Source organism: Ambystoma mexicanum, chromosome 4p (genome assembly GCF_040938575.1).
Source record: "Ambystoma mexicanum isolate Mex_15411 chromosome 4p, UKY_AmexF1_1, whole genome shotgun sequence".
NCBI classification, from domain to species: Eukaryota; Metazoa; Chordata; class Amphibia; order Caudata; family Ambystomatidae; genus Ambystoma; species Ambystoma mexicanum.
In genome coordinates, this window is record NC_090927.1 from 284018067 (window position 1) to 284032359 (window position 14293).

Consider the following 14293-nt stretch of genomic DNA (forward strand, 5'->3'; position numbering starts at 1 on the left):
TAGTGAGTCTTTCTCGCTGACTTCACTCGCTCATGCGATTTACACCACTGTCTTAATTCAAAGTATGAAAATATGGGCCTAACCAGTTGTCACTACCTTTTCAAAGATCTAAATGGGTTTATCTATTTGTCAAATACCTAGAAGTTTCCAAGCTAAAAAGATGTAGAATAGCAACACAATGCAGCCTCTTGCGGGAACGGTCGTATAGAGCACTGGTGGCCAACATAAGGAAAAATGTTGAGCTCTGGCAGCTCAAGTTTGTAACACAACTTCAACACTGGGTACAGCTGCTAAGCACCCTGTACAGCTAAGACTTGCAGACAGTATCCATCATGTTCCCCTAGAAGTTGATCACTTGCTTCTTAAACTGTATGAATAGTATGGCATTTAGGAAGCAGAATCTTGAGAGGTCCCCCATTTGAATGTTTCCAAAATAAAATACCATTTTGGATGTTGGCTCCTTGTCCCAAACTATAAGCAAGAGTCCAGTATTCTTTTGGCATTCATCCAAGGACACTTGCAGGACTGTTTATCCATCTCTGGACACCACCGTTCATCTGGGGTTGGGTGCACACACTGCCTGGCTTTCCATCAGCTACAGGCAACTATACTCAAGATACATTGCACGCTCATCCCATAACTTTGGAGATCCTATCCCCTTCAGTTATGGTAGATAATGGGTGCCAATGAAAAGGAAAAGGGCCTGTGGTGAGAGAATAAAGGGATTGACAGATGGAGCTCTCTGGACCTCTGCGGCTCGAGTTCAAAATATGTTATTTTAAATTCATATTCAAGAATTTCTTCATGACATCCCTCATACCACATATCCCAAAGCAGGTCTTCAGTCACTGAATGTGCCTATTTGTCCTACTGAAATACACCAGGCCATTAAAGACCTTAAAGTGGGAAAAGCCCTGGCTCAGATGGCGTCCCCATTGACTTTTTTGCTCACTTTAGTAACCTATTAGCACCTAAACTTAATGAACTCTTTACCCATTTAATTACGGTAAACAAACCACAGGGATCCTTCTTGGAGGCCATGTTTTGTTTTTACCAAGCCTAATAAAGTTCCTGAACTATCCCAAAGCTACCATCCAATTTCCTTTATCAACACATATTGCAAACCTTTTGCCAAGATTTTAGCTAACAGACTTCTTCCCTTCTTACCTAGCTTAATGAAACATGACCAGGTTGGATATGTTAAAGGCAGGTTATCTTCTTCCAATTTTAGACTTTTTCTTGATGTCTTAGATATAATACACAACTCCAAGAATCCCCATGCAGCAGATGCTCTGGATGTACTAAAAGCATTTGACAGAGTAGAATGGGACTATATGTTCGAAGCCCTTAAGTGCCATGGTATAGGTACCCAGTTTCTCTCTATTATTAGAGTTTTATATTCCAATCCTAAAACTGCTGTCTTTGTTAATGGACAAATGTCCCCCGGCATCCCCTTGTTTAGAGGTACATATCAGGGTTGACCCCTTTTCCCCAATTCTTTTCATTTTAGCTTTAGAACCTTTCTTAGAAGCAATAAGACAGAATGACAATATTTTAGGAATTCAATGAGGGCATAAGCATGTCAAAACTGCGGCATATGCAGACTATGTACTACTGCTCTTAAAAAATCCTGATACTAGTGCTCAACACCTATTAGATATTATCTCAAAGTTCTCACTAGCTTCCGGCTACAAGTTAAACACTGACAAATCAGAAATTCTACCCTGCAATATACATTGAACTAAAGATCACACTCAAACTTTAGGTATGACATGGTGTCCCAAAGGCTTACATACTTATACTTGGGTCTTCATGTATCTCCATCCAATAAAGATATCTTTAAACAGAATTTTGAAGCCCTAACAAGAATTACAGAATGAACAACCTCTTGGTCCCCCCGTATCTCTCCTGCTAGGGTTGCTTGAAATCTATTACAATGATGAGTTCCCCTTTTGTACTCGATCTTTATATGTTGCTTACTCCTCTTTCCCCCTCCTTTTTTCAATCCATAGATTCCTGCTTAGCTAAATTCTCATGGGGGAAAAAGAGACATAGAATGTCTATTAGCAAATTAAAAAAATCTAGCGCACACAGCAGAGTAGGATTTCCAGAGTTAAAGAAATACCGGCTTATATTCTCAGGCAGACGCAGCAATGGTATACCCATGAAGAATCAAGTAATGTACACAATTGGGTACTCTTAGAGAGCGCTATGGTTTCTCCTATAACTCTTGCTGATCTTTACCTCATCAAGGGGAAACAATTTCAGAAAATACACTTGTATTCACTAATCTGCTTATTTCCTTAGATTGTATATGTTCCCATCTATATCAAAATCCTCCTTGTTCACCTCTCCATATATTTGGTTGCATCCTTTAATAAAGATTAATGGAAAATCTATTTGTTGGAAACTATGGCTCTCTAAGGGCATAACGTTGATCAATCTGTGTTTTTTCTACAAGGTGCTCCAATCACTTTTAATGAATTGGGCACTAATTTTCATATTCCTGTCTCTTGTATGTAGGAATACTTGATTACCTATGCAATTTTAGATAATTATGAGGTTTTAATGAGTAATTTCAACATTCCTAATGTGCAGAGATTACTACACGTGCTAAACTCTGACATTACTGCCTCCATGTTTTACAAAGTCCTGTTTGAAAGAACCACTTCTCAAATTGCAGAAGATCTCCCTATTGATTGGCAGCAAGACTGTATGCCACTAGATAACCAACTGCATTGGCCCCTACAATGGAGGAATATCTCCAAGGTTACCACTTCAGCCTGCCTGCTGCAAACCCTCTTCTTTTTTTACCATAACATTTATTACTGCTGTATCACTCTTCAAATGTAAAGTAGCGCTCAATGACAGATGCTGGAGCTGCCTACATACTCTTTCAAACACATGTTTGTGGAATGTCAGCATGTTAAACCGTTTTGGAATTGGATGTTGAATACTATCAAAAGTATTTTTAACCTACAACAAGATTTTTGTTTTGAATTTCTCATTTTTGGCAGCTCATCCTTGTAAGATACTATGAATAACAACACTGGTTACCTGTTTGACCTTTTCATGTTGGTTGCAATCCAAACAGCTACCGCCAACTGGAAAAATATGGATTGCATCGTTATAAATTGTAGTGGAACTCCATTTGTAATATCCATAGGTTGGGAAGATGTAATGCTTCCTCTCCTGGTCCACTACGTAAGATCCGTTGAAATGGCAGTCTTTTCTAAGCTTTCTTTTGAACATGAACCAACATTAATACTTTTTGGGCATCATTTTTCCATGTATGAGTCTGAGGCGTCTGCATGTCCCCCCGACCCCCTGTATATATTCGGTATCCTCTTTTATAGTTCTGTTTTGTATGTCTTTTGTTGTTATGCTTATCCCCTTATTCAAAAGTTTTCAATTCCTTTATACAATAGCATCATACATATACTTGTCTCACATTTACCTTATTTTTATTCTCTAATGCACACATTGTTCACAATTTCTGTACCTTAAAGTTTTGCTGCATTTAATATATGCCTTTTATACTTTTTGTTTCAAATAAAAAAGTCAAACAAAAAAAAAAAAGTTATTTTGCACATAATCCCTTCTGTATTAGGGCAATCCGAAAATAAAGAGGTGCAGCCCAACTTAACAGGCGTGAGCAAAGGGAGGACATTTAATGGGGACCCAGGGCCATTACCACCATGTGCAGCCCACTGTGGCTCGGATTATGGCCATCAGCAGCACGAAGTAACACCTGTGTTGCTGATGGCTTTATTTAATTGGTAAAAATTAGGCGCATGTGGAAAGCACGAGTTGTTTCGTCTGTCAAAACGAAAAAATACATTCAACGCAGCATGGCAAAGGGAGACACTTCAAGGTTGCAGCAGATCAGTATATTTATTAAAAATGGGGGTAGTGCCAGTCGCAGGTGGCAGATGAAGAGGACTGGCAGAGAATGGGCAGGTAAATGCACAGTGGAAGGACTCAGCAGCCAGCATGAAATGCAGGCTTTCATTGGTGAATAAAGCTCCCATTAATTGCAGGCTGTTTGACTAGTACCTCCTCCCATGGTGCTAGTGTCTAATCAAAAGCATTTTCAATCCCCTTTGCGGGAATTGCTTTTCTGCACAGTACTTTTATGTTACCTATTTCATGTGCAAGAGGTCATGTGCATCTTTTCCAGGCACTTCAACCTGTCCTTAGGATTCATTCAGGAGCCACCCTCTTTCATCCTGCATTTCTGCCCTGCAAAAATCAGGATGTCTACCCCATTTTACCCCATTTTACATCCATCCTCTATTGAGGTCAGCAAAGGATGATCCCGTTTGCACCAAAACCACTGCTTGAGGTACCACGCACCTGTGCAAATAAAATAGGAAAAGTATACCCAAGACCAGGACGGAACAAGTTACTTACATGTAACTGTTGTTCTCCAGCATGGGTCTGGCATGGATTCACATGCTCATGAATAGGCTGGGAATCCTCGGTAAAGAAAAAATCAGTTTCAGTTGCGTTTCTGAACTGTCTTTCTACTAATAACCAATCACTGGTCTCTGGGTCATACTGCCCCCAGCTAATGACTGCCCTCTACCTAAGCCCCTCTTCTGGCAGCCATCTTCAGATTTGGTAGCACGTAAAGTGGCAGTATGACCAAGAGAAGAGCCGCAGAGGGGTTGGAGGGAGGGTTCGCATGTGAATCCATGCCAGGCCCATGCTGGAGAACAACAGTTACAGGTAAGTAACTTGTTCCTTCTCCAGCATGGGGTCTGGCATGGATTCACATGCTCATGAGTACAAGAATACATAGCAGTACACACATGCACAACCAAGGGAGGTGGCAAGGCTCAACATTAAGCATTTCAGCAACTCAACATTAAGCATCTCTTTCCTCCTCACCAGGCTCACCTTCAAGCCAACAGGTTGCGCAGCACTGCCTGGCCAACTCTGGACTCCTCTCTGGAATCCTGGTCAATGCAGTAGAATCTCGTGAAGGTGTGTGTCGACCTCCATGTAGCAGCCCTGCAGATGTCCAGCAGGGGCACACCAGACACGAACACCATAGTAGCAGCGATCGCTCTGGTTGAATGGGCTCTCGGACGGCCGGGCAACGGTCGGTTTGCCAACCGGTGACAGTGCATGATGCAGCCGGAGAGCCATCTGGAAATGGAAGCCTTCCCTTGGTTCACAGGGCCAAAGTTCGCAAACAGCTGTGATGTCTTCCGAAAACTCTTTGTTCGGTCCACGTAGGACTTCAGCGCTCTAGCCACATCTAGCGAGTGCAAAGTACTCTCAGCCGGCGACTAAGGCGACGGGAAGAAAACAGGTAACACCAAGGGCTCGTTGAGATGGAGGTCCGAGGGCACCTTGGGCATGAATGAGGGGTGCGTCCTCAGCACCACCCTCATCTTGTGGAATGTCAGATATGGAGGTTTACAGGACAGGGCCTGGATCCCTCCCACTTGTGTGGAAGTGATGGCCACAAGAAACCCTGTCTTCCACAAAAGGAATTTCAATGGTGCTGAATGCAGAGGCTCGAATGGCGGACCCATGAGCCTGGTTAGCACCACGTTGAGCTCCCATGCCGGGGCCAGAGCCTTCACCGGTGGGAATGAGCGGAACAGTCCTTTCATGAACTCCTTCACCAGGCGATGAGACCACAGCGATGACTGCCCCGGAGTTCTGGTGCAGCGGGAAATCGCCGCCAGATGGATTTTGATGGAGGCATGAGCCAGTCCCGCCTTGGCCAGCGACAGCAAGTATGGTAGCACTTGAGGGGCCGTAATCCACAGAGGGTTGATCTCCTGTGCACGGCACCAGAAAGAGAACCTCTTCCATTTATGTCCATAGCACTTAAGAGACGAGGACGCCCTGGCCTTTGCAAGTACCTCCTTGCAGTCCACCGGGATATCGTACCCTCCTAACTCTAGTGCTGCAGGAGCCAGGCCTGCAGGTTCAGCGATCCTGAGTTGTGATGTAGGATGGCGCCTCCTTCCCTGGTGAGAAGATCCGCGTCTGTCGGCAGTTTGACTGGGGGAACGCCGACATGTCCAGAAGGTCTGGGAACCAAATCTGCCTCGGCCACGCAATGAGGATCATCCTGCACCGGGACCGTCTGAGTTGGTTGATGAGTCACAGCAGCAACGGCAACGGGGGGGAACGCATACAGGAACAGGCCATTCTAGGGAAATGAGAAAGCATCGCCCATGCTCTCCAGCTGGGTGAAACCTGCTGGCGAACCTCTGGCACTTGGTGTTCATCGCCGTCACAAATAAATCGATCTGGGGATTGCCCCATCGTCGGAATAGGAGATCCACTTGATCCTGCCAAAGCTCCCACTCGTGGCAAGAGCGCAGCTCCCTGCTGAGCGAGTCAGCAATGGTGTTCTTTACTCCTGCCAGATGGAAGGGTACCAGGAACATCCCTTGGGCAACAGCCCAGTGCCACAGATCCTGCGCTTCCTTGGATAGGGCTGGGGAACTGGTGCCCACCTGCTTCTGGATGTAGAACATTACAGTGGTGTTTTCGGTGAAGACCCTTATCACCTTGACCTTGAGGGACGGAAGGAAAGACCTGAGGGCCCAGAACACAGCCCGGAGCTCCAAGACGTTGATGTGCAGGGACCTCTCCTCCGGGAGCCAAAGGCCTCTTGCGTGGAGATCTCTCGTGTGCGCTCCCCATCCCTCCAGGGAGGCGTCCGTCTCAGTTTCCTGATGCGCTGGGGTCTGGAAGTCCATGCCTGCCACGAAATGCACGCGGGTGCCCCACCACCAGATCGCCTGACAGAACGTCTCGTTGAGGGAGATCTTGTCTTCGAAGCTGCCTGTCGCTTGCATCCAACAGGCGTCATGGAACTCCTGCAGTGGCCGCATCCGCAACTTGCATCGATGCACTAGGTAGATGCACGATGACATCATGCTGAGCAGGGACTTGATGGACCTCACCCCGGCCACTTCTATGGTCAACAGCCGTTGTACCTTGCCTAGGATGGCTTTTGTCCTTTCCTCCGATGGAGAAGCCAACCGCGCCACTGTGTCGAGTCTGGCTCCCAGGTACAGGGCGTCCTGCCATAGTACCAAGTGGGACTTTGCAAAGTTGAGAATCCCAGATCCATGAGCAGGCGGAGGGTCTTCGCTGTGTGATCGACGTCGAATTCTCTTGACTTTGCTCAGATGAGCCAATCCTCCAGGTAGGGGGTACACGTGGATCCCCTGCAGGCACAGCTGCGCCACCACCGGAGCCAGGCACTTGGTGAAGACCCTCGGTGCCGACTTCAACCCGAAGGGCAAGGCCTTGACCTGGTAGTGCCGCCCTTGGACCACGAATCGTAGGAACTTTCGATGTCCTTTGTGTATGGGGATGTGGAAGCAGGCATCCTCCAAGTCCAGCGACGACAGGAAGTCGCCCTCCTCAAGCTGTCCCAATACGTGCTGAAGGGTGACCATCCGGAACTTCTGGGACTTGATGTATTTGTTGAGGCGGCGAAGGTCTAGGATGGGCCGCCAGCCGTCGATCTTCTTTCGGATGAGGAAGTACGGCGAGTATACTCCGGAGCCCCAGAGCCTCTTCGGGACCTTTTTTAGCATTGCTTGTACCTCCAGAAGCAGCTGTGGCACATGGTTTTCCTTCCTGGCCATAGGTGGTAGACGGGGCCACTTTCTTTGGAACTCCAGAGTGTGCCCGTGGGCCAGGGCATCTAGCACCCAACGGTCCGAGGAGATGGACTCTAACGCGCTGACGAAATTCACCAGCCGGCCTCCCACAGAGGTGCTCGGGTGGGGGCCCGACGTCACGGCCGGTTCAGTCTTGTATCGCCGAGGCCTTGCCACCTTGGTCTCCTTGGCAACAACAACTGTGTCCTCTGGCCTTGCTGCGGCCTCTGTAGGCTTTCTGTGATGAGGAGCGGGCCGTCTGGTGGCACAACGCAGAACTGCCGCCAAATCCTGCCTCCGGAGGTCCAAAAGGACGGCCGTCGTCGATGGAGAGAACCCAAGGCCCGGGCCGTCTCGGGGTCCGCCTTGATGGCCTGCAGTCACTTGTCCACTGCCTTGCCGAACAGGTTGTTCCCGTCGAAGGGCATGTCCAGTACCCTGGTCTGCACGTCCTGACTGAAATCGGTGGCCTTGAGCCAACCGCGCCGGCGAAGGCAAACGCCGTTGCCCATATGGCGAAAGCTGGTGTCGGTGATGCCCATGGCCACCGTGATGGCGTGGTCCAAAGCCACCTCGCCTTCCTGCAGGATTTCAAGGGCTTCCGCCCTCTTGTTGTCTGGGAGGAAGTCCAGGAGGGGAGCTATCTTGAACCACAGCTCCCTGTCGTAGTGTGCCACGATCGCGAGGGTGTTGGCTGCCTTGATGGTCGTCACTGCCGACGAGATGACCCATCATCCCATGGCGTCCAGCTTCTTCCCCTCGCCGTCTTGTGGGGAAGTGGGAGTTGATGCCATCGCCCCTGCGATTTCTTCTTGGCCGCTGAGGAAACCACTGAATCCGGGGACGGCTGTGAACTGAGGCACATAGGGGCAGAGTCTGGGACCCGGTACTACTACTCGTACCGGTCCCTCTTCGCAGGAGCTGTGGACAGGTTCTTCAGCAGTAACAGTCCTTCGTCCCAGATGTCGTCCAGTAACGGGACTGAGAGGACGGTCTTCCTCTTGGCCTCCCGTCGTTGGTAGAGAAAACCCTCCTTCTGCTCTTCGGGACATAGCTGGAAAAGCTCTGATGCCCTGGTGATCATGGCATGAAAGGAGCTAATTTCGTCAGGAGGGGGGTGCGGACAGGGAGGCTCGGGCAGGGGGGTGATGGGACATCCGTCCCGTCGTCACCACCGTCATCGTCCGTCCCCGTCGTCTCTGTTCCAGTCTCATCCCTCATTGGAGGGGATGGAGGTGAAGGATGGAAGGGGGGGGTGGATTCGCCTCCGCTTGCTCTGTGGGCTCCCCGCCGGTTAGGCGCCGCTGGATCGTCCACCGGGGGTAAGGGCAACCTCGTCCTTATCTCCGTACACAGTGCCTGCAAAGCCATCAAGATTGCTCCTGAATTGTCTTGTGGTGTAGGCATTGGTTGCGACGGGAGCGACGGCTGGGGCGCGGGGTCCTCTGTATCCTCCCCGGCCCGTGGCTCCTCGTTGCAACCACCGTTGCTCTCTACATCTGCCTCGTCGGGATCCCTCCCGGGGGACCTGCCTTTCTCGAACTTCTTGTCCAGGAGGTTTTTGATGCCAGCCAGTTCATCCTTGGAGGTGGTATCTGTGTCTGTTAGGGCTATTGTGCCCCCCCTCTTTCTCATCCCGAGGTTTCACAGGGGTGTTCTCGATAGGCTGGAAAGATGTGTCCCTCTGGGGTGGTAGGGAAACTCTAGGCCCGGAAGTCATCTCCACCGGGATAGCCTCTGCAGGCTTCGCCAGGGCCGCCATGACTCCTTCAATCGAGGCGTTCGACGGGTGAATCAGGGCCTTCACGACCTTGGGCGCGTCTGAGGCCTTCACCTTAGGGAGAGGGTCACCGCCTCACCCCCCCCTGGCTTTCTCTGCCGGGATCGACCAGGGCTTCTCCCGAAGCTTACTCGGGTTCTCCGACTTCCTTTTCCCCGAGCCAGAGCGTTGGCTGGTGGATGATGGCGTCGGTGATGTTGCGCCCTGCCTGGCAGCCGAGGAGCCCGAACCAACGTTGCTCCCGGTGCCCGTGGACTCTCGGACTTCTTCTCACCTGCTGCTGGGCTCTTCCCCTCCAGTCAGTTGGTGAGCCAAGTACGACAGTCCATCATTGTCCGGACGGACATGTTCTTACAGAACGCATAGTCCTCCTCCACATTCGACTTGTCGGCGTGAAGGCAGCAGAGGCAGCGAGAGTGCTCATCTTCATTGAAGACATTCTGTAATCTACATCCGGGGCAGTTCCTGAACAGTTTGGATCCAGTAGGTGTCGGATCTCCTTTGTCCTGGGCCATGTCCACGCAGGGTAGGCCTCAAAGATCTTCCGGAATCCTCCAAGAAGAGGAATTCGATGAAAATTCACCTTTGAGGGTTAATCGGAAGAAGAATCGGTGGAGCTTGAGGCTCGAATTGACCGAAAAAATAAGAGTAAACGCTCAGAAAAAATGCAAAATGCAGTAAAAGCTCGAGATCTAAGCACGAGGACTCCCAACACTTGAACGTGCGGTAAAAATCTGAAGATGGCTGCCAGAGGAGGGGCTTAGGTTGAGTACAGACATTGGCTGGGGGCAGTATGACCCAGAGATTGGTTATTAGTAGAAAGAAAGCTGACACAAATTTAGAGGTGTTCCAAGAAATTGAACTTAAGCACCCCACTAACGTCACAGCGGGTCTAAGACCTAGCTAGACTTTTTCATAAAGGGTCACATGATCAGGGGGGCACGCTCCACACAAGTCAACTGACATGGAGAAAAGCAGCTGGTCATTCTAACTTTTCCAAGAGCCCCTCCCCCAGGCCCATATCTTCGCTACTCGTGAGTGCAGGTAGTTTGTTTAAACAGTTAATGCAGCATTTTGGAATTTGCTCCCTAATGAACTTAGAGTGATTGTCCTCGGGAACCCTTTTCCCCATCTGCACATTCCCAAAACCTCCAATGGCAATCCTTTGACATACAGCAGTCAAGTTGTGCACTGCATGTGGTGAATTCATTAGAAGTGTAAACACCTCAGGCATAATTGGACCCATGCTTTCACCAATACACGGTAGCGGGATGAGTAACAAACACGGAGTATTTATTAATAAATTAGTAGACTGGAAGGCAATGCTTTTAGCATCAGTACTCTGTGCGTTTTTCTCATGTCATTGCTATGCATAACAACTTACATTCTACAATGTTAAGTGAGCATTACAGAATCTGTTCATTTTGGGAGCATAATTGCTATTATATCCAAGACAAGGGTCCTTTCCAGAGCAGACGTTCAATAAATACAGAGTAGGACTGGAAGAAAAAAAAGAACATTAAGACAATGCAAGTTCTCTCGTACCCATCGGCCACACTTGGTTTTCGTTAGGAATAAGACAATCATTACAGTAACAGTAAGATAAAAGCACTCTTAAAGGCATATTCCCATAAGTCTTGGCATCACTTCGGTGCTGTTTTAAAGTCCAAGGCCCAGCACCTGATGCCGCTCGTTCCTTACACCAGTACTGGGTTAAAGGGCTCCCCCATCCACATGCTGTACATTCGGCAGAAGGCCGAATCCACAGTCCCTGCAAGTTACAATGATGAAGAAGAATTATTATGTAAAACTCATGAGCACGTGTATTTGCTTCAGCTTGAAAGCACAGTTCTGCGGATCAGGAATCCTTTTTTGGACAAAACATGAGTTCAAAAAAAGACATGAGCAGTCAGATAGTGCCAAGTGACCGGAATACACCACTTTTCCAGGCAGGGGCCTGCCTTTAAGAATAATTGGTGGCAAATGCTTAACTTCAATTGAATACATTAGACGGAAGGAAGAATGCAACCCCAATAAAGAATTGAAAGTCCAAGACTTAGGTGGTGGTGTTCCAATGACAGGGCATCATAAGGGCCCCCGTAGTCAAAGGAGCGCCCTCAGAATATAGAGGTTTGTTTTTCATGTAGCATCAGGTGCTTGGTTTATATCCCACTTGCTATCATTGTCATTGTCACGGAAACATACCGTGGGGGCCATAAAGCTTTTCCAGTTCAGGACAATGTAACAAATCACCCACTGGACGGCCAGCGGGAAAAGAGAATTTGACAAGGGTATCCTGGAAAATGTAACAAGGGCTTCTGAAATTCCTGCCACCCACAGAAATACGAAGGCTGTGGGCCAGGTACTGCGCTTTCAGTAAGGAGCCTGAGGAAAAGAGAAGCGTTACTCAGGAGGGAGCTACGCAACACATTTGCTTGTCTCAATAGTACCAGCAGCCTATGGAGTAGGAAAAACGCTTTCAAGGAAGAAGGAAAATGCGCAATTGGCGAGAAATAAACATGAACCATGTCAGAAGTGTTCGCTCAATCCAAGGACATGAGGGTGGAAAATACAAAGCATAAATGGCACCAAGTAGTTATTTAAAATCAAAAACAAATACTGATCATACAGGATTCTGGAATATATCAAGTGGCGCGCCAAAGTCCATGCTTTAAAACAGCGCTGAATCCTCAGCGTAGTTGGTTCATGTAAAGTGCTTCTAAAATGAATGGAATGAGTAAAAGCAACATCTTCTGAAAAGGAAGTGACGTCCATTTAAAATAAAGGATGTGATGCAAAGGGGGAAAAGAGCAAGATTTGATTTGCTAATCTTTCTTGGGTGGGAAAAACAAAACTAACTTAAAAAAACTTTAAAAAATCATACTGGCCCAAGTTGAAAAAAACAAACAAACACCCGACTGCATAATAGGTCACTCGTCCTTGAGAAGGTGCCAGACTAGCAGCAGCAGTGCTTGGTGTGAGGGGAGTTAGAGTAGATCGGGGAGGTGGCAGTACACAGAGTCCAGCAGTGTCTGGCTGGCCTCCTGGCTCTTCACGCCTGCGATCTCAAAGAGCCGGTCCAGCTTATCCTCCGCTTGGGGGATGGCCTCGATCACGTGGAGCTCCTCGGGGTTCAGAATGTGAAGCATATCATCGAAGATCGGCTGCAAATCACAGGGGTCCAGGCGGACCTGACGCAACACGGTGTCTTTTTTTTCTGTTGGAACAAGGAGAACAGGCCGCGGTTAGAAAGCACCGAGCAGCACGGGCCGTTGCGACATAGCGTGTTGGATGAAGCCACCAACAGGGTCAGCAAATTGTAGCATTGATATTTACATTCATGACATCATTCAGTTCCAAACTGTCACTCTGCTTTTCCTAACCTGCTTCCGGTCACCCATTTGCGTTGCTTTGACCATCTACTTACCTTGCTGCACCCAGTCATGTCATGCCAAGCCCTCCCACGACCCACATCCTGAAAACTGCCAAGCCACAATTGCCATCATAGCATCGAGACCCTCAGATTGTAAGGGGAGCCAATGTAGGGCGGGGGCTACTTGCCAGGGTAAGGACTCGCCAAGATGATTCAGCACGTATCCTGGGCACGTTCAGATAAGAGGTAGGAACATGCATTGTGTATGTATGTGTGTATGTATCTACTTGTTTATAACGTGCCGATAGCCCGCAGGCACCAGGGCACGGGGAAAATCCAAAAGTAACCTAATGTGCATGATATTGTTTGATTACCGGAGGCGGCAGAGATAAGGGGTTATCATTGGAAGAGGTGAGTTTTCAGAAGCTTCCTGAAACTCAGGTAGTTCCCCTTCCTGTCGTAGTATTCGAGGCAGGTTGTTCCAGCATTTTGATGCCTTGACTGGGAAGGATTTCCCCCGCCCTTGCACAAGTTTTGCTCTAGGGATGTTCAGAAAGGCCTTATCCTCTGATCTAAGGGGTCTTTGAGGCCGGTATAGGGAGAACTGTTTCTTAAAAGTTCTCGGGGCTTCTCCATACAAGCATCTGTGCACTTTGGTCATTGCCTTGAAGTGTACTCTCTCCTCCACCCTTAGCCAATGAAGGGATCTTCTCCCCGTTGAGACATGCTCCGTTTTTTCGATGCTCTTTATGACTCAAACTGCATCATTTTCCATGACCTGACACTTCTGTATATCCCTCTTTGTGGCTCCTATCAGTAGGGCGTTACCATATTCAAGGCGTGAAAGGATAACTGTTCTTGCTATGGTTTCTGCGTTTATCTCATTAATAAATGGCCTTATGGCTCTCGTAAGACGCATATAATACGCATTGTTTCTCTGCAGGCAGTTAACCTGGGCCTCCGATCCCACGGATGCTTCCACAATCATCCCTAGGGTTTTTACATAAGGCATCACAGGGATTTTGGCCTATTTGATGGTAATGGCCTGGTATTCTGACCCTAGCTTAGATCTGGCCTGGTGTGTCCCAAAAATCATAAGTTCGGTTTTCGTTTTATTGTGAGTGCTGCCTTCGAGATATGTTCATCAGAATGGCCTCATTGAACTGTATCCTTAACCTATTCTCAGTGCATGCAAGTCTTATGGATCACGAGAATCCATGTGCCCCTCTTGCCCAGACCCCCCTTCCATCTAATCAACATTGTATTGTGCACTTGCCACGTACAGAATTAACAGGCAATGGTGGATTGTTCCTGTCTGTTGGAGACCAAGATGCCACGTACACGGCTTGTTTTGGGGTGGCATGGAGCGGGAAAGCCAGGATGGAATCTATCTTGGAGCTAGCCACATGACAACATGCAGGATCTGTTTTGGCAGATTGGTTGGCTGGTCGGAATTCCAGTCGCAGGATCGATTTTGGAAGGTGAAGGGGGTAA

The 14293-nt window shown here is 48.3% G+C and overlaps 1 protein-coding gene across 1 annotated transcript in view; it reads right to left on the reverse strand.

Moving 5' to 3' along the window:
• Positions 1–10698: 10698 nt before the first annotated feature.
• The window catches only part of TNFRSF21 (TNF receptor superfamily member 21), a 329419-nt gene continuing 325824 nt past the window's right edge, over positions 10699–14293 (reverse strand). Inside the window, exon 6 of the mRNA XM_069605835.1 lies at positions 10699–12643. Coding sequence (XP_069461936.1) covers positions 12414–12643 — 230 coding nt within the window. The 3' untranslated portion in view covers positions 10699–12413. The remainder of the gene's footprint in view (positions 12644–14293) is intronic.